This window comes from Condylostylus longicornis, unplaced genomic scaffold (assembly GCF_029603195.1).
Source record: "Condylostylus longicornis isolate FDR11 unplaced genomic scaffold, ASM2960319v2 ptg000026l, whole genome shotgun sequence".
In the NCBI taxonomy this organism is placed as follows: domain Eukaryota; kingdom Metazoa; phylum Arthropoda; class Insecta; order Diptera; family Dolichopodidae; genus Condylostylus; species Condylostylus longicornis.
The window spans coordinates 2,308,718-2,326,899 of NW_026577995.1; the positions used below are offsets into that span (position 1 = coordinate 2,308,718).

An 18,182-nucleotide genomic window follows, 5' to 3' on the forward strand; every position below is an offset into this window, starting at 1 on the left:
CTCTTGCTTTGAATTTACGTTTTTTTTTTTTGTAATACAAGTAATATTTTTAAGTAAGTCAAATTAGTTGTACAAATTTTTTTTTTATTTTTGTAAAAAATTTGTAATTTTCGTTTGATAATAGCAATCAAAAAATGTTTACTAATTCTTTAAATTATTTAAACATTTGAATCTGAATTATAATTTTTGATATTTTTTCATTATAAAAGTCTACGTACAGTTTTTTATTTATTTTGTTTTTTCAAATAACATTTATTTACTTTATAATACTTAATTTAGTTAAAATAAATGAAATAATTTGATCATTTTGTTCTTAAACTCTAGAAAATTGTTAATAAAAATCTTTTTTTAAAAAAAAAAAAAATCATAGTACAATATTAGATATTTACACTGAGTCAAGTGTTCAAAATATCATAACTAAATTCTAATTTTTAATACAAGAATACAAAATACAAAAAAAAAAAATACAAAAATTTAATTTTGTTGTGGAAGCTGATGTTAAAGCAAAATACCAAATTTTTTCATTAATTTTTTTTTATTTTTGTCATAATTGTAAAATAATTTGTTTTTCATTAAATTTTCTAATCAATACAAAATCATTTTAGTTTTAAAGATGTACAATAATACATTACAGATTTATTTTTTTTTTTCTATTTAAAATTAATTTTAAAAATTATCATGAAATATAAAGTTGTTTGTTCTATTAAAATAAACGATTCATTTGGAATTAAGTTTTAAATTTGTTTTTTGTTAAAAAATTTTTTAATATTATTAAATTACTTATGTATTTCAAAGACATTGAAGGACGAAATTTTAAAAATTGAAAATCGATTTTGATTATGAAAAAAAAATATGCTTTAACTTAAAAGATTTTTAATTTTAATGTTTTAAAAAATAATTTTAAATTCTATATCAAAATAAATATAAATTAAACTCGACAATTCTACGTAACACGTATAAGGATGTAGTCAAATAAACCTATATCTATATTTTTTTATTACTCTTTTTTTTTTTTAATTTGTTTTAAGTGATGATATTTTTTTTTGCTTATTTCTATAATATAAATTATTGCACTAATTGTAAGTTTAATCATCTGACAATAAGCTGGTTTTTGTTTTTAAAATACTGATTTCATGTTAGTTAAATTACATTAAAATCGAAAATTGTAATTGTAGTTTATTATTATATATATTCAGTTTTCATTTTTTCTTTTTTGGAAATTTAGTGAAAAACGGTAATGAATATAGATTAAAAATCAAAATACAATATAATATAAATATTATAATATTGATTAGCATGAATTGTTGTAAAATTAATGTTTGTAAATAAGTACATGGCCAAAAATTATAATTTTTTGTTTCAAAAAAATTTTACTTTTGAAAAATAAATATTTAACATAATTAGAAATATCAAACTAATTTAATTTTTATAGTAAATAAATTTAGAAAATCATTTTGAATATACATATGTACAAACAATGGGAAGATAAATATATCAATAATTATTAATATAATTAAATAATTATAAAAATCTTAATGCGTATACGTGAAAAAAATTTTTAAAAATTTTCATTTTACAATATTTTAAATTACCGCTTTTCGCTATTTTTCTGAATTCTTTATACAGTAACTTTATATATATATATATATTTGTTTTTACAAATTAAGTAAATATATTTAAGATAGAAAATTTTTAAATTTTCTACGCAAATAAGTATAGTTCTTTTTTTACATTCATGTTATTATCATTATTATCCGAATACATTTAAAATTGCTAAGCTTTTTATTTATCCGCATAGGGTGTAATGCAATTTACGAACTTTACGTTTTGTTTTAAAATGATTATTTACAGTTAGCGATGGAGATGATGATGATGATGATGATGATGAAGATGGTGTTGATGAAGTTGATAATTTTAAAGATTTGTGATAAAATTTTTTTCTTGGTGGCCTTTTTTGTCACTTCTCTTCGTTAATAACAGACGAACTACAGTTTTCAACCAAATTTCCTGACATACGCAGTTGTTGCTGTTGTTGATGCTGTTGTATTTGAGCTTGCTGATGTTGTTGATTAGTTAAGTGTATATGTTGACAAAACGCTTGTAAAACTTCAAAATGAGTAACCAAATTTGCAATTGATGAATCAAAGTGCAAATGACGTGATATAGGTGCACCAAGCCGTCTTAACAAATCCGAAAAAATTTTTTCTTCTTTTCTTATCCACGGACGTCGATCATCCTGAACTTGATATGGTGTTACATGTACATGTATATTAATTCCTTCAAAGAGAAAAAAAAAAGAAATATGTTAGTATATTTTTGGAAATTAATGTCACTAAATATTTTGTAATATAAAAAAAATTTAATAAATTTCACCAGTAGGTGTTTTAAATAATTCAAAAACAATGATGTTTGTTTTACAACTCAAAAAGTTTATACCAACTTTTGTAAATTACCTAATCTTGTGAGTGTTTCTAATAAACTTCTTGAAGTTATCCAAGTATTTTTCTGCCCTCCGTGTCCACCATCAAGCCAATACATATCTTTTATTCGGGATAGTAACCTTATCATTGTGCTGTCATCAGGTGTCAAAGTTTTAAGGTAGTGAAATTCGTAAATAAACTATAAGTATGAAATTTTTTTTTAAGTATTTATTTGAGAAAAATTTAAATTATAAGTAATAATAGATAGATTATTACAATTGATTTTAACCTTACTTGATTGAGAACAACACAGCCTTTACTAAAGCCGATCAATACTAATTTTGATTTGTCTAAATTGAGATTTTCACGCCACCAAAGGGGATTTCTACTGTTTAGTAGGTTGTGGCAATCTGTATTATTAAATTGCAAATCATTGTTATGCATTAGTTCAGTCGCAAGGTTTGTTGTATGCCCAGTGACTGTATTTGTAATTGTAGTGTGTTGCGTTGTTTGCTGTTCTTGTTGTTGATGCTGTTGCTGAAGTGAAATAGTTGTTTCATTGCATGGAAATATCATAGCACCATCTGCATTTACTGTAACGGTTTCTTGAACTTGCAAAACGTCAATATCCATTTGATGCTGCATAATATCTGACGCATGTTCATTATTAATGCTTGAACCACTAGGAGAACCTGCATTTGCTGATGCTGCAACAGCCACAGCTGCGGCGGCTGCAGCTTGCGCTAATATTTCACTTTCTGGTATTTGCTTTAAACGAACTGATAAATTTTGCAACAATTTCTCCAAATGTTGTAGAGCGTGATTCATTGGAGTATGATCTGGTACACCAGCATTATTACCACGAACAAAATTATCGAAGCAGCTAAACGTTTTGAATTCCATTCTTAAAATATATATTTTATAAGTTTAAATAGTATTTTAAATATGCAAACTTTTCAATACAATACCTCACTGGTCTAATAATGATAATATGCGACCTAGGAAAAGCGTTTCTTAACAATACTGCCGAACTTTCTAAATTATATTTCATATAACCACGACTATCTCGATTAGTTTCCATACTTTCTGGAAAATCCTAATAACAAAAAATGTAAGTTAAATTTAGTATTCCTTATACAAATAAATGTTTCTTCAAAGACCCGTTTGATTGTAGTTAATTAATTGTAATACGGAATAAATTAAAGGTCTAGAAATGAATACTATTACAAACTATTACACTCTTTTAAAGAGTACTCATTTCTATCAGACCTAATAGAACTTTTGCTAATCAAACTACACAAAATAATAAAAAAATATTTGCAATGAAATAAGTTTTTTTGCACTAAGATTATAATAATTTGCAAAAATATTAATGTATAAATGTTTAAATGCATTGATGCAATTAAGAAAAACTTTTATAATTCGATAAGTAATTTTCTTCATGAAGAAACTATAAGATTTAGCAAATGTTGCTAATTGCTAATTTTCCAAGCATTCAATTAATATTAAATTATTAAAAAAAATCTTATTAGAATTTAAAACACTACAATTTTATTTACCTGAACATCTCCACCAAAATATACGATTGCTGTTGATTCTTCTTCATTTTGATTTAGTTGACGTAATATTGGGGGGCAATAGACAATATCATTTGTTCGATTTTGAAAGCCATTAACAGCAAATATACGGAAAGGTCCACCAGAAGTGCTTGGACTGCAAAAACGACCGGCCGTTCCGCCAAGCATATCAAATTATTTTTCTAGATTTAATATTTTAAACAATCTTAAAATCCTAATTATTTAATGTGCGTTAGTTTATCTAAAAATTATATTATAAAAACTTAAAAATTTTACACATAAAGCACTTTGAAAAATATAATGTTTTAAGAGCATTACGTCAACAAAATATTTAAAAATCTTTTATATATGTATAATAAATTAATATTTGAATTCATTTTTCAATATACGTTTAGTTTACACAATACTGAAGCTTTTAACTTGTACATTTGTCATATTAAAAAGTAAAACAATTATGAAAATCTGAAATTTCCACATTTTTTAAAAAATAATTTAGTAATAATAATAATTTTCGTTATAGTGTTCCCTACCGCAACACTGACCAAAACGAACTTTTAAATCTTCAATGGCTAATTTGAAATCTTCTTCCAATTCTTTGAATTTAACCCGAACTTCTTCTCTCATTAAATTATAACACATAGCAACCAAACTCATACCGATAAGCATATAAAGAAAATTAATTGCAAATTTAGTTTGCGAATCTAGTTCTAAAAATTCCTTTTCTTTTTCTGTACTTGTTAATTCAACGATTTCTGTAATATTTTGACTTTCGTTCGTCAGAGCGTTTACAATTTTAGCTCCGGGTACAAAATCCCCAAAACCAATTTTACATAAACTTGTCATACAAAAATAAATTGAATCTAAATAACTCCATTTCTCCCAATGTGCAAACATTGTTGTCCCAGTTAAAATATAAAAAGTTATAACCCATAAGCAAGCTGTTGATGGTACAATGATTTTTTTTGATGAATTAAAATTATCATCATCGTCATCGTCATCTGTTTTATCCTTATTATCATGTGTACATTCATGTATTGTTGTATACAAAAATTTAAATGATTGTGCCAGAACTTTTCCCATATTTAAAAAATATAAAATATATAACGGTATTCCAAAAGTTGCATAGATAACTGTAACACCTTTACCCCAAGGTGTTCTTGGCACCATGTTACCATAGCCTATCATTGTAAATACGGATAAACAATACATTAATGCTGCTGGAAATGACCAAATTTCTTGAGGAGTTCTGCCACTATAACCTTCTTTTATCAATTCTGTTATATTAAATTGAAAAATTTTCAAAATAACATCAGTTTCAGTTTCCCAATCAGAATGATTAAATAAATTATATTTAACAGTTACATCCCATAATTGTAGTGAAATATTTTTTCGTAAACGACTGGCTTCCCTTATTGAATCATCCTCGAGTTGCATTTCTATTGCTCTAAAACTAAGTGCTCCTACAATAGCGTAAACTACAATTAGAGCACCAACGCCAACTTGAGTACACATAAAAGCGACAAATTTGCGACAGCATTCTCTTACACGTTTTCGTGGATTACTAGCTGATGATGATGATGATCCACGACTACGTATCGAAGCTTTATGATTACGTCCCATATTTTTGTACTATGGATATATACATATATTTATATATTCAATATAAACAAATAAATTTCAATATTTTAACTAAATTTTAATACTTTAATTGCAATTTTTAATATTCAAATTCAGATGTGAAATTATTAATTCATTTTACTTAAAAAGTTAAAAATAATTTGAATTCTAAAAATAAATTTCACTCAATATATGAAAATTTTTCCAAAAAAAAAAAATAAGAAACGAAATGGACACACGATTTAAACAGATCAAGAATTTTCCAATAACTAAAGCAAAATCTCAAAAAATACATGAGCATATAGGAACATGAGAGATTTTTGGAAAATGAGTTCTTGTTTTCATATTGCTCTATGAAAATCATCTAATTTCATAAAATACGTAAATTTGTATGTATGTTTCATAAAATTAGTAAAACAACAAAAAATTTGTAAAAAAAATGAAAATTAATTTATGTAATAGTTAATTTATTATTGTATAAAAATAATCAATAGAGCACATTGCACATTATCTTTAAAGAAAATGTGAAAATTTATATCTAAAAACCTTAGATGAGAAGAATCCAAAAAAAAAAGAGTATTTTCGGAATATGAACGATGAAATAGAGAATAATTAATTTCTTTGAAAGGAAAAGAATCAAAAATAATTAAAAGTTAATTTTAGTCTTTGCCAATATTAAATGTACCTGTTTATCTTAAGTTAATTTTATCTCAAAACTGTTACTCGTTAATTTTATTGGGCTATTATAAAAGAGTAGTATGTACTTTGAAATTAGTACCTACATATTTTATCTTTTCAAAGATCTTGCCCAGGCCTTGAAGGACCAAGTTAAAAAAAATTGTCGAAACTAAAAATCAAAAAATATGCAATGATTTTCATTATTGATCTGCCATAGCTAGATCGAGTTGTACTTTGATTCTGAGCACGAATATAATATATTTTATGGAATTGTATATATTATGTATATAATATACCTAGTGTTTGATTCTTGCTGTTGCATATATTACAACAAACTTAATATGTATACTCCCTGTATAAGCGAATATATTAAACCAGAATGCACACAGTGCAGCCTACACACCCAAGCACACAGTGCACACTAATGGTTTTAATGCACTTAATTTTAAATAATAATACATAGTTTAAATATTCTTCTTATTGTAGTTCTTATAATTGCACATTATTTTAAGATAGGTTTTTAACATATGTAATAAACTTATAAAACAGTGACTTATAGAACTATAAACTTAGAATGATCAACTATTAACTAATTTGGAGATTTATTTCAAACTTTAATTTGTAATTTTTTGCATGAAAAAATATAAGAAACCTTAAGCAGCAAATCAATAATTCTTAAACATATTATTAAATTGACTCATATTCATTTAGGGTTTGTCGTTCATGGTTTTTTTTTAATTAGCAGACGTGGTAATAACAAGAAAAAGAAAGAGGAATGTTACTACATAAAATTAGGCTATCGAACAGAAATTTATACAAGGTAAAATAAGGACTATATATTTAACAGATATTTTTTAAATAAGAATGGAAATAATAAAATCCAGCAAATTTTTTAAATAATCCATTTTTCAAGGTACCCTATCATTTTATTTAATTAAATTTAACATGATGTTACACAAAATAATTGCATTATACTTAGGTATACATATCTCAGTATGTACCGAAAATTTTGCAGGAACTCATTTAAATATTTTTGATAATAAAAATAAATAGATTTGTTAATACATTTTTGTATGATCTTGATTTGACTTAAATTTATCTAGGTAGGCAAGTATTTCATTTGTACATTTGCAATTAATCGAATCGCTACAAAACAATACTGATTTTATTTTTACATACATATGCGTTTTTTTTTTTACATTTACTTATATGGTACCTACATACATCCAATATATTCTTGCACCAATTTATTCGAGCATATTAAATGCATTCAAATACTGTTTATTAAGTAATGACAATAATGTTGATTCAAATAAGAATTTAATAACAAATATGCAAGTTACACAAAATCGAATTTTAAAAACTTAAAAAATATGTTTAGTAACTTTAAAATAATGAAAGTTTTTTTTAAAAATATTAAGTAGGCATATAAACTTTTTCTAAAAATTTGATATTTATTAATGTAACCTCACAAGAATGATAAAAAAAAAAATCAATAAAATTTGGCGGTGAAAATCTTTTGTTGCATATTTCATTGTTTTTTATAAGACATTTTTGCTAATAAAAAAGCACAATTTATACTTTTATTTTTATTATAATTAAAATAGAAATACTCGTAAAGTTTAGAAATATTAAAATAATTTCTAATTCAAAAACAATTTTTGAATAGTAAACAAACTTTTTGTATATAAACTAAAGCCAAACAATATTTTGTTGACGATGATATTTCGCTTCATTTTTCATTAAGTAAAATCTTACCCTTACTTTTTATACTAAACTTCATTCAATCGAAATAAATTTTATATTTTATTAAAAATCAAAATACTTTTAAGAATTTAGAATTCAAAATTTACAAATAATAAATTTTACCAATTTTTGTATCACATAATTAATAATTTTTACTTCTTTTTCAATGTCAAAAAAATTTCAATATGGAGAACCGAGTGAAGCTGATTATACAGCTTGTAAATAAACAAAATTCGCCGGGGCTGCTTTTACAACTTGCAAATAAGTTGCTAGATTATGAGTCGCAGCTAGTACAATTTGGTATTTGTGGAGTCGGTATGATGAGTCGTTATTAAATTAGTCTAAAATGTTTGATACAATTTTCTAATTGTCCACGTTTTGTGTGGTTTGATTTAGTATCATTCATTTTGTATGACGTCTGGTGGATATGATATTATTATATAAAAAAATAAAATTTTATTTGGTGTAAAAATAAATACATAATTATAAAACATTATTATATAATACTAACTATCTAAAACCTTATAAAAAACAACCTCGTGCAATTTTTTGGCAAGTTTTATGAATTTTAATATATACTTTGACGTTGTCAAAAAATAACTTGCTTTTAATCAAGTTATTTGAAAGAACTCATATGGAGTATACGAGTACAATCTTCAACGTTATTAAAATTAAACATAACATACAACAGGTGAATATTTACGAAGATTAGCATGGAAAAAAATATAAAATAACATTAATGACATATTCTTAATGTATATTTAACAGTTGTTTATTATACAATTAAAGTTATAAACATTATCAGAATTCAAGGATGCACTTTATTTCATTTAATTACATATAAGACGCGTAATATTTATGCAAGCTGTCAAATATTGTAGTGCATCTTTGTAATTCAAACCCTTCAAAATTCTTTTACTTTTTAATTTTGAACCTGCAATCTGTCTAAACATACGACTTTACAGCAGATTTATTACAGTCTAATTTTAATGTGTTGCTTTGTATCATAAAATTTTTCAAATATTTACTACACTAATTGTAAAAATTCGTCGAACGAACGTCCAACTTCAAACAGTAGCTGAATTGAAATTAAACTTTTTTGATTGATTGATACTCATTCAGCACAACCCTAAAATTAACGTCATACTTTAGAAATTTAGAAAAGATTGAAAAAGTTGTTCTTTGATTATTTTTGAACAATTTTTTAATTTTCTGAAATAGGATTATAAAATAAAAAAGTGTTCGACTAACATTCCATTAAAAATTTGTTAAACATAATTTCATTGTTAAAAATTATATCGAATGTAAGGCTTCACTCAAAATAACAGAAAATAAAACCGAATAGAAGTAAAGGCATAAAGTAAAAGTTTAAATATAGAATTAAAATTTTACCAAATGATCCGTGGACCTATTTGAAAAAATGCCTATAAGAAAATATCGTCGTGAAACTAGTGAAATTAGTTGTTGTTTGAAATACGTTATTTTTGGATTTAACGTTGTTTTTTGGGTAAATATTTTTAATAAATTCTATTGCATAAATATTTTGAATTGTATTTTCATCAGGTGAGTGGATTAATTGTTTTAGCAATTGGAATATGGGCATGGACAGAAAAGGATATTAATATAACCAAATTGAACTTTTTATTGTTGGATCCAGCGTTTATTTTAATTTGTTGTGGAACAATAACTTTTCTAATAGGATTTACAGGAAGTGTTGGTGCTTTACGAGAAAATACTTGTTTATTGGGAGCGGTAAGAAAATTTGTATAAAGGCTCAATATTAAATTTCATCTGCGTATGTATTTTTTTTTAGTATGCTATATTTCTTTCGGTGTTGCTTATTTTAGAAATTAGCCTAGGGACCCTTGCTTTTATATTAAAAGACAAAGGATGGGTAAGATTTATACTTAATTAATTGTCCAAAAATGTATATTTATTTTTGCTTATGTAAAGATAAAAGACCAGGCAACGGAAGGACTACGAGCTTTTATAATTCATTATCGAGAAGATCCTGATCAACAAAATCTTATTGATTGGATCCAAGAAGACTGGCTTCAATGTTGTGGTATTGAAGGACCAAAAGACTGGGACAGTAACAATTATTTTAATTGCTCTTCGATAGCTATTGGTAGCCGGGAAGCTTGTGGTGTTCCATTTTCATGTTGTAAACGTCGTCCACATGAATTAATAAAGAATAAGCAATGCGGCTATGATGTTAGAAAAGAAGGATATGTAAGTACATAACAATGTTTTAATATAAATAAAACTTTATGTTCGTTAACATAATAAATTTTTTGCTTAAAAATAACTCTTTTTTTTTTTTTAAATGCACGCATTGCATTTTTAATAAATGGTGTTTGGGTAAATTTTAAATTATGTAATTATAAAATTCTTAAAAGTAGCCAGCCGATCGAAGCATTTATGAACGAGGCTGCTTAAGAGCGGGTGAAGATTGGCTAGAAGGTCATATATTCCCAGTAGCTGGTGCCTGTGTTGCCGTAATGATAATACAGGTTATCTTTGATTACAATACTCATTGTATAATTTTTGGTTAGTTATTCCTTGTGTGTTTTGTTCTTTTTTGGTTTTGTCAAATAAGTATTGGTATTTTACTAACTAACATATTCTTAAAGTTATTATTTTCTTTACTTTTATTTATTCTTTTCATTTTTTATGTTTGTTTATATTTATTTTATTGTTAGAACAATGATGTATCAAAAATTATTTATGAAACTGGTTGCGTTCAAGCTGGAGAAGATTGGATAGAAAGAAATTTAATAATTATTATGTCAGTTTCAGTGTTTTTAGTTTTTGCCCAGGTATTTTAATTTATTTTAATATTGTTTTTTTTTTTTAAATAATAATTTAAAATTTAAAATCCTTATTCAAATTCATACTTTTATGTTTTCTTAATTGTTTTATATTTTTAAAGATAATTCGAAATTTTTTATCTAATATATATATTTTTTATATTGCAGATATTGGGTATTTGCTTTGCTCAAAATTTAAGAGCAGATATTTACGCTCAAAAATCTAAATGGCACTGACACTTAACTGCCCCTGTCGCTGTATAAGTTTTTAAATAATAAATAAATGAATTTCATTGTACCAATGAATCTCTGTTTTATACCTATTTTTTTACCAAGTTTCTTATATTTTAAAACTATGTTATTATACGAAAATATGTTAACATGAATTTAAAACTCATCTTGTACTTACATACATATTATATATATAATAATTTTACTAATTAAAAAAAAATAGAATAAGATAAGAATAATATGTACAATTCTAATAAGAAGTTAAAAAAAACTTATTATAATTTTATACTCACACAATATTTTTTTAATGAACATATCATAGCTTTAATAATACAAATTATTTGAAAACTATTATTTTAGAAAAATAAATTTTATATAAAGTTATATGCTTATGTATACTACATATTTTCCAGATAAATAAAATTTTTATTTTAGTAGCTATAAAATGAAAACAAACATAATACTCGTTTATTTTTCTGTGATTTAAATATTAAAAAATATATATTGAATATGTTATGTAAAAATTTTCTTGACAATAGGCAAAGTTTTTTTTTATATAAGCTTTCTTTATAAATGTGACCAATTACGAACACTATACAATTTGTAATCTAAATTGAATCTTACTTTGATACTGATTTTACAATCAAATACATATTATAAAATTCAAATTATTTTAGTTTAAAATCATATTCATATTATGTAATGTTATAATTTAAGCTTTAATTTTTCTAAAAATATTTTTATCTGAATTTAGGCATTGTGTATGTAGTAGATAGTAATAAGCTCCTATACAAATTTTATGGGTTTAATGTCGGCTTAATGTCAAACAAATTTTTTTTTTTGGTATGTTATGCTATTTTTATTTAAAATGTTGTTAGATCCATATGTGATCACTTGTTCTAAAGTTGTATAAAGCAGGTATGAATAAAGAAGTAATTTTATATGGGAGCTCGTCACTGTATACAATATACCCCATGTTATATGGTTAGATTTATTAAGATACATTACGAAAACAATGCTTTTAGCTATTAAACAATCCATCAAAATACTATTGGTACAATTGTATATTTCATCAGAGAATTTTAAAACGATAGGGGCATTAAACTTGTATTTCTATTATTAAAATACACAAGAATATATTTGATATACTAAAAAGACTAATAATTTTTAACCGTTAAAATAAAAATAGAAAAATTTGCACTTACGTTAAATTAAAAGCTCAAATTTATTAAACATTTTAATCATGAAATAAAATAAATTACAAAGTATTGGGATAAAATTTTTTTATACCTCATACAACATATGTTATTTTTTTCGACTAATAGATATGTGCAAATTTTTCATTAAATAAAGCTTTTTCAAACAAAAAAAAAATATAATTTTAAATAAGCGGAATAAAACATACGTTAAAAATTTTAAAATTAATATAGATTTAAGAAAATATAAACAATAATTAATGGTAATTGTCGTATAATGTGTAAGTTGTTTTAATAATTTTATATAATTAATGAAGGGTCTTAGTATAGATTTATTTTTTATTTTACAATCTATTATCGCATTGTGATCGTGTTTTCTAAGTTAAGAAATCTAATAAAACAAATTAATCAAATTAATATGTTGTTTAATAAAAATTCTATACATTTTATTTACATTATTTACATTATATTAGTTTTTAACTAAAAATATTAAATTGTAACAATAAGAAAATAAAATGATTTCTTATACATTTGATTGTGTTTTGTATTCATTTCTGGTTTCAGAAGCAATGTCGAATTCAATGCATTTCATTAAAGCTTCAATTTCCAAATTAAATAAATTTTTCACCGAATATACCTACTTATTTGACGTAATTTTTTTTCTTCATATTCCATATAAAAAATAAAACACCTATGCAATTTTTTAATTCCATTCTTTACAAAAAAAATGATCATATATTCAACATTATTGATTTTACTTTTATGAATTATAATAAATAATAAATGCATTCTTTTAATTAAAACTATATTTACATAGAAAAAGATACATCTTAAATCCGTAAACAGTAATTATTTAAAATATATATCTACATAAAATCTAGCAATGGTGTTTACATTCTACAGCAGATTCCCATTCATCTGATCCGTCACAGCAATCGCAAATTCCATCATTTATACGACTACTTGGTACCCAAACATCCAAACCTCTTCCAGTGATATGTCTTTTTTGGTATTTACAGCTTAAAAAAAATATAAGAATGATGAAATATTAACAAGCTACGGGCTTCACTAACATTTTTTTTGAAGATTTACTGATTAAATTATCTTGTAAGTGGTTTTATAATAGTTAATAAACAGTGGCTTTATAATATGGCGTAAACACTGGTTTAATAATAGTTAAGGCCAAACGTTTTTATATTAATATGTTCAGAATTATTACTTTTAGTATTAAATTAAGTTTTCAATAACATTAATAATTAAAGTAAATAAAATAATTTACTAAAATTTGCATTAAATAAATTATAAACCTAATTTCCTAAATTTAACACGTAAGTAATGCTGAAATGAAAGATTCTGATAGAATCTAATGAAAAAAAAAATTATAGCAATTTATAAAATATTGCAAAACGTAAGATTAAGAGTAGAAATTTAAACCAATTCGAAACGTTTATTTACTAAATTGAATTATAAACGTTTTTTTTATTACTTTCAAAGATTAAAAACGAAATTTTTGTATTTTGGTATAGGTATTTTGTTTTGACTAACATTTGAGCTCAACCAGCAAAAAGCGGAAATTTCTTAATATTCTTAATTTTTAATTATAGTAAAAAATTTAGATTTCTACATTATAGCAAAAAAAATCTTAAATTTTTAAATTATTGTAGTACATACTAAAATTTTCCATTAGCACATGCATTTGTCGATGGTTCATCGCTGCCATCGGAACAATCACAATAATCATCATTTAAATATTTATAAGGAATTGATTTACTTCCATCTAAACAATAAAAGGAGTTATCGAAATTTTTTTTATAGGAATCATAATCACGAAACCGAATCCCCCTAAAATGAAAAAAAAAAAAAAGAAAAATAATAAAATTATTGATCCTTTATTTTAAATATTATATAAATTTTAATGTGTAATTCAATTTTAATACAAAATTTAAATAACTCTGTGTTGTCTTCTCATAGTACCTGGTAAATATGATAAAAAAAAATTGGTAGGTAGGTAGGTAGATACCTAGGTATACTTTTTGTTTGATTAATAATTGTATGTATACAAAACACAAAATCTATTCAAAAATAACAATGACTAATATATCGCATTCTGGAAAACCCTGAAAAGCGCTGAGATCCGGTAATTTTTTTGTGTGCAAAATTGAATTAGCAAATATTTAGCACTTCAATAACATTTCATTCTTCTTATTTCTCAATAATAAAAAAGTTTTCAAGTTAAAAATTATCAAAACATTGTTTATAACTTTTTTTTTTGTTTTTATTTTTATTTTAAGAAATTATTGATTCATCAAAATAAGTTAAAAATGTTAACGTAGACAAAAATACATGTTTCAATTTTGTTTATTTTAATAATATATATGGAAAACAATAATATTATGTTAATTAGGTACATACCTAATGATGTGGAGTTCAATTTCAGTCTCTTTAATATATTTTGAAGACGTTGAAGTAAAAGATAAATCTTTATAAATAGAACTGGCATTCATATTTAAAGGTGTACTTGTAATTGGTAATTGATTAATATAAATAGCTTGGTAAATAAAAAATACGATTCCTAATAAAAATATTAACATTAATATCAATTTAGTCTTTTGTTTATAAAATGGTTTATAAAACATATTTTCTCTTTTAATATAAATCTTCTTCATATTTTTTTATATATGTATATTGTCTTAAGGTGAAAACTTGAATTAGATTAAAAAAGTATTTTAAAAAAACATTTTTAGTTTTAGTTATTAATAAATAAACTTATTAATGAAGCTGTAAAGAACCACTTAAATCACAACTCAAAAGTTTTATTTTTTTTGGAAACAAAAATAAAAGCTTTGAGACTTTTGAGAGAACATCGTCTAATAAACTGACGTTTCAATTGTAAATAGCAAATGCCAGTAAAAATTCAAGTTGGCTTTTCATTTGACAAAAACAAATAAACAAAGAAACAAAATCTTTTTCTTGTATCACGGCTGATATTTTTGTAATGTCAAGTTTTGTATCAATTTTTTTTTTGATAGTGTTAGAACTTCTACATAAAAAATATACAGGCCTAGAAATTGAAGGAGGATGGCGGATGACTTTCCAATAAGTTTGAGAAATGGCGATTTAAACATGCCTTGTGAGAGTCAGAAATAAAGGCCATTTGCAGTAGTAATCTTAACTAAAGTCGGTTTTACTTTTTTTTAGCAGAAACTCTCATAATTCATCTTTTTCAGTTCTAAGTTAGAATTGTATTCGCAGGTCGTCAGATATTTAATTTTTTTTTGCATAATTTTCTTTTGTTTTTACAGTTGATGCAGCAAATAAGCATTTTTATTAGCAGTACTACTTTTTCGCAGTATGATTCTATTCTAAGGTCTGAATTGATAAGGGCTGCCAACATGAACTCGATCTTCCTCTAGTTATTAAGGTACATAACTAGAGTAAGAAACTGCTTTAGTTATATAGGAAATATACCTTGATTAAGAAACGACATAGAAGATTTATCTCAGATCTGCCGTCATTTTAACTACAATCGCTGGTAATAAATGAGAGATAAAGAGCTGAATTTTAAAAAATATTTAAAATTCGGACCGTAGAAACGTGAAAATAAGTATAATAGATCTTTATGCATAAATAATAGTTCATAGGTACGATTAAATTTTCTGACGATTAAACAATTCTGAATTATGTCAAACTTTTCAAGCTTCACATACGTGCTCTAAAAAACATGTAACTTCAGGGAAAATGAAAACTGAGCGGATAATCACCACTCTTACATGACAAATTTGCAAAATGTGTTCCGTCATGAATCCGGATAGTTCCTGAGGAAAAGTTTATTCCAATTTTTCCAAAACCATCTAGTAAAAGAAATCGTTAATTTATTAATCGGTAACACACGATTTAAGTTCAATGCTTTTTGAGTATTTAATAAAATATATATATGTAAGTTTTAGGTGCGCGTACAGGGTTGAAAGGGAATTATAATCCGAAACCATTACTATAACGATCTTGTATATTTTTGTACTATTTCCATTACTCAGATGTTCAGTCTCTTAAATAAATTTTTGTCTAAAATTGGAATGATAATAAGATGAAATTTAGATATTAAATTTATTTTATAAAATATTTTTGACTATTTGAAATTGTTATACTCCTAGCAATTTTTTTACTTCATTTTTATATTCCACAATGTTTTCTTCGCATTCTACGTCATTTATGAAATTTTCTATGCTCTTAGCTAAATCCAAAGTAATTTTTGGTATAACAGTTGGATTATTTTTCTTAATTAGCTCTATTATTTTTTCAATAGTTTCTTTAGATTTATTTCTACTGAATTCATAACTAATCATATCCTTTTCTTGTTTCAAATTTTCCCACGGTTCAGAGACGTGCCTAAATCATATTTAAAAATAAATTAATAAAATTTCTGTAAAAGCATTTCAAACTTACGATTCGAAATAACATGCAGTTAGTATATATAGACAGAAGTTGAAATTTTGTATTTTTGCTGGACATCTATCAGAGGTGATCGTTATTATATCAGTATCTGGATTATAATGCTCACCCAAAAGTCTTAAAAATTTATCTTTTGAACGTGCGTCAAATTTTAACGAAGACATTTTTATTTTTAGTGTTACAATTCTAGATAATGGGTTTCTAATTGTTGGTAATCCGTGGCAGTAGTCGCTAGTAATTACTTCAATCGGATACAAATCTTTCCATTCCTTTTCATTTGGTATTTCTTTTGGCCACTGCGTGCAGTATGGTTTTATGGCCTCACAATGCTTTTTAATAGCCAAGGGCGTAAGATGTAAAAAATTTGGTATTTTCATTAATTCAGCATTAGCAAATTTTGATGGCGGAGCACCTTTTTCGTTGAAGCCCTGACGTAATGGTAAAGGAACTGACGATGGATGAAAAGTTTTACTACCGGGCCAAACGGAGGTCCAATCTTGATTTTCCGACATTTTATCTGTTCTTGGACCTATAATTGTATCAACTTTCTTTTGTTTCCTTAATCTCCGCGTTGAGGTTTGCTCAGCCCTCAGATTTAGTACACGAAAATCTAAAATATTAAAAATATTGCACTTGCTGAAATATCAGTGAACATGTTAACCAATTTACCATCTTCTACAACTTCGGAATAAGCTCTCCTTGACCCAATATTGCTTTTAAATGGAAAATATTGGAATATTTTTCGCTGCATAATTGAGTGTGCACTTATATTGCATGTAATTAAAGGCAAAATATTTGTCGTAAATCCACACTAACCTTTGTTTACTAAAAATATGAAGTTTGTGTTGGTTTGTCAAAACCATGAGTGATGAGAACTGTCTATCATAGAGTTACCAGATATATTAAAAATATTTTTTAATGTAGTAGATTTTTATCTTGCTCTTATTAGAAATGAGTTTCAATTTTAAAACATCAATTATGATGAAATTTAATATTACTTATATTAGATACCAATAGTTGAAGTGAATGAGCATATCGAATAACTGTAGCTTAAAAAGCTTATTGTTGCATCGTTCAAAAATCATAAAAACTCCGCTATATCTTTGCTTGGTTTGAAGCCATATTTCAAACCATGAGTTAAAAATTTCAATCACGTAATCCTCGCCGTGTGTCCTTTCAAAAGTATGGGTAGTTTTTATGTGCAATTGTTTCGCCGTTATTGTTTTTTGAACTTCATTTAAAAATAAGAATTGAGGTTCATTGGTTTTAAACCATAAATTTTTTTAAAATACGTCTATTGCCTTCTATGAATGCAATTGCAATTTTAATATGGGCGCATAATATAAAAAGACAATTAATTTTGTATTCAGTTTTAAAATTGAAGATTTTGTATTAGAATGGATCTAATTCTTAGAGACAATATATAACCAGTACTCAAGACGGAGCATCCCTACGTAC

General features: G+C 24.9%; 5 protein-coding genes across 8 annotated transcripts; 1 reads left to right on the forward strand and 4 right to left on the reverse strand.

Annotated features, from left to right (window-relative positions):
• Positions 1-1,483: 1,483 nt before the first annotated feature.
• On the reverse strand, positions 1,484-8,192 carry LOC129607078 (mitochondrial protein C2orf69 homolog). 2 transcript variants are annotated; one of them, XM_055517793.1, is made up of 6 exons: positions 8,057-8,192; positions 3,980-4,238; positions 3,389-3,516; positions 2,715-3,324; positions 2,454-2,619; positions 1,484-2,277 (listed from the first exon to the last, which is right to left on the reverse strand). In XM_055517793.1, exons 2-6 carry the CDS (start codon positions 4,163-4,165, stop codon positions 1,958-1,960), a joined length of 1,410 nt encoding a protein of 469 aa, XP_055373768.1. In that variant the 5' UTR covers positions 4,166-4,238; positions 8,057-8,192; the 3' UTR covers positions 1,484-1,957. The 2 variants fall into 2 exon arrangements, with proteins under 2 accessions (XP_055373768.1, XP_055373769.1); XM_055517794.1 differs by having other exon boundaries at positions 8,051-8,170.
• LOC129607079 (TWiK family of potassium channels protein 18) lies at positions 4,423-5,784 on the reverse strand. Its single transcript, XM_055517795.1, has one exon. The coding sequence runs from the start codon at positions 5,615-5,617 to the stop codon at positions 4,490-4,492; it is 1,128 nt and encodes a 375-aa protein (XP_055373770.1). The 5' UTR covers positions 5,618-5,784; the 3' UTR covers positions 4,423-4,489.
• Positions 8,193-9,202: 1,010 nt separating the features above from the next.
• On the forward strand, positions 9,203-11,465 carry LOC129607126 (tetraspanin-17). 3 transcript variants are annotated; one of them, XM_055517867.1, is made up of 7 exons: positions 9,203-9,545; positions 9,602-9,790; positions 9,852-9,932; positions 9,992-10,270; positions 10,441-10,551; positions 10,741-10,857; positions 11,017-11,463. In XM_055517867.1, the coding sequence occupies exons 1-7, from the start codon at positions 9,459-9,461 to the stop codon at positions 11,083-11,085; spliced, it is 933 nt and encodes a 310-aa protein (XP_055373842.1). In that variant the 5' UTR covers positions 9,203-9,458; the 3' UTR covers positions 11,086-11,463. The 3 variants fall into 3 exon arrangements, with proteins under 3 accessions (XP_055373842.1, XP_055373844.1, XP_055373843.1); XM_055517869.1 differs by lacking the exon at positions 10,741-10,857 and having other exon boundaries at positions 11,017-11,465; XM_055517868.1 differs by lacking the exon at positions 10,441-10,551 and having other exon boundaries at positions 11,017-11,460.
• A 1,218-nt stretch (positions 11,466-12,683) lies between these two features.
• LOC129607134 (glucosidase 2 subunit beta) lies at positions 12,684-14,969 on the reverse strand. Its single transcript, XM_055517882.1, has 3 exons — positions 14,688-14,969; positions 13,947-14,117; positions 12,684-13,294 (listed from the first exon to the last, which is right to left on the reverse strand). Exons 1-3 carry the CDS (start codon positions 14,939-14,941, stop codon positions 13,153-13,155), a joined length of 567 nt encoding a protein of 188 aa, XP_055373857.1. The 5' UTR covers positions 14,942-14,969; the 3' UTR covers positions 12,684-13,152.
• A 1,402-nt stretch (positions 14,970-16,371) lies between these two features.
• On the reverse strand, positions 16,372-17,535 carry LOC129607151 (28S ribosomal protein S35, mitochondrial). The gene is made up of 3 exons (XM_055517904.1): positions 17,394-17,535; positions 16,719-17,334; positions 16,372-16,661 (listed from the first exon to the last, which is right to left on the reverse strand). The coding sequence occupies exons 1-3, from the start codon at positions 17,473-17,475 to the stop codon at positions 16,415-16,417; spliced, it is 945 nt and encodes a 314-aa protein (XP_055373879.1). The 5' UTR covers positions 17,476-17,535; the 3' UTR covers positions 16,372-16,414.
• Positions 17,536-18,182: the final 647 nt, after the last annotated feature.

Bases quoted from the DNA above. Each gene is read 5' to 3' on its own strand.
- LOC129607078 (XM_055517793.1), bottom strand. From the start codon at position 4,165: ATGCTTGGCGGAACGGCCGGTCGTTTTTGCAGTCCAAGCACTTCTGGT. The intron at 2,620-2,714 runs GTAAGGTTAAAA...TCATACTTATAG, and splicing joins GCTGTGTTGTTCTCAATCAA to TTTATTTACGAATTTCACTA. The intron at 2,278-2,453 runs GTAATTTACAAA...TTCTCTTTGAAG, and splicing joins AGAAACACTCACAAGATTAG to GAATTAATATACATGTACAT.
- LOC129607079 (XM_055517795.1), bottom strand. From the start codon at position 5,617: ATGGGACGTAATCATAAAGCTTCGATACGTAGTCGTGGATCATCATCA.
- LOC129607126 (XM_055517867.1), top strand. From the start codon at position 9,459: ATGCCTATAAGAAAATATCGTCGTGAAACTAGTGAAATTAGTTGTTGT. The intron at 9,791-9,851 runs GTAAGAAAATTT...ATTTTTTTTTAG, and splicing joins ATACTTGTTTATTGGGAGCG to TATGCTATATTTCTTTCGGT. The intron at 10,858-11,016 runs GTATTTTAATTT...TTTATATTGCAG, and splicing joins TGTTTTTAGTTTTTGCCCAG to ATATTGGGTATTTGCTTTGC.
- LOC129607134 (XM_055517882.1), bottom strand. From the start codon at position 14,941: ATGAAGAAGATTTATATTAAAAGAGAAAATATGTTTTATAAACCATTT. The intron at 14,118-14,687 runs GTATGTACCTAA...TTTTCATTTTAG, and splicing joins ATTGAACTCCACATCATTAG to GGGGATTCGGTTTCGTGATT. The intron at 13,295-13,946 runs GTATGTACTACA...ATTTTTTTTAAG, and splicing joins TGTGCTAATGGAAAATTTTA to CTGTAAATACCAAAAAAGAC.
- LOC129607151 (XM_055517904.1), bottom strand. From the start codon at position 17,475: ATGCAGCGAAAAATATTCCAATATTTTCCATTTAAAAGCAATATTGGG. The intron at 17,335-17,393 runs GTAAATTGGTTA...TTAATATTTTAG, and splicing joins TTCCGAAGTTGTAGAAGATG to ATTTTCGTGTACTAAATCTG. The intron at 16,662-16,718 runs GTAAGTTTGAAA...AATATGATTTAG, and splicing joins ACTGCATGTTATTTCGAATC to GCACGTCTCTGAACCGTGGG.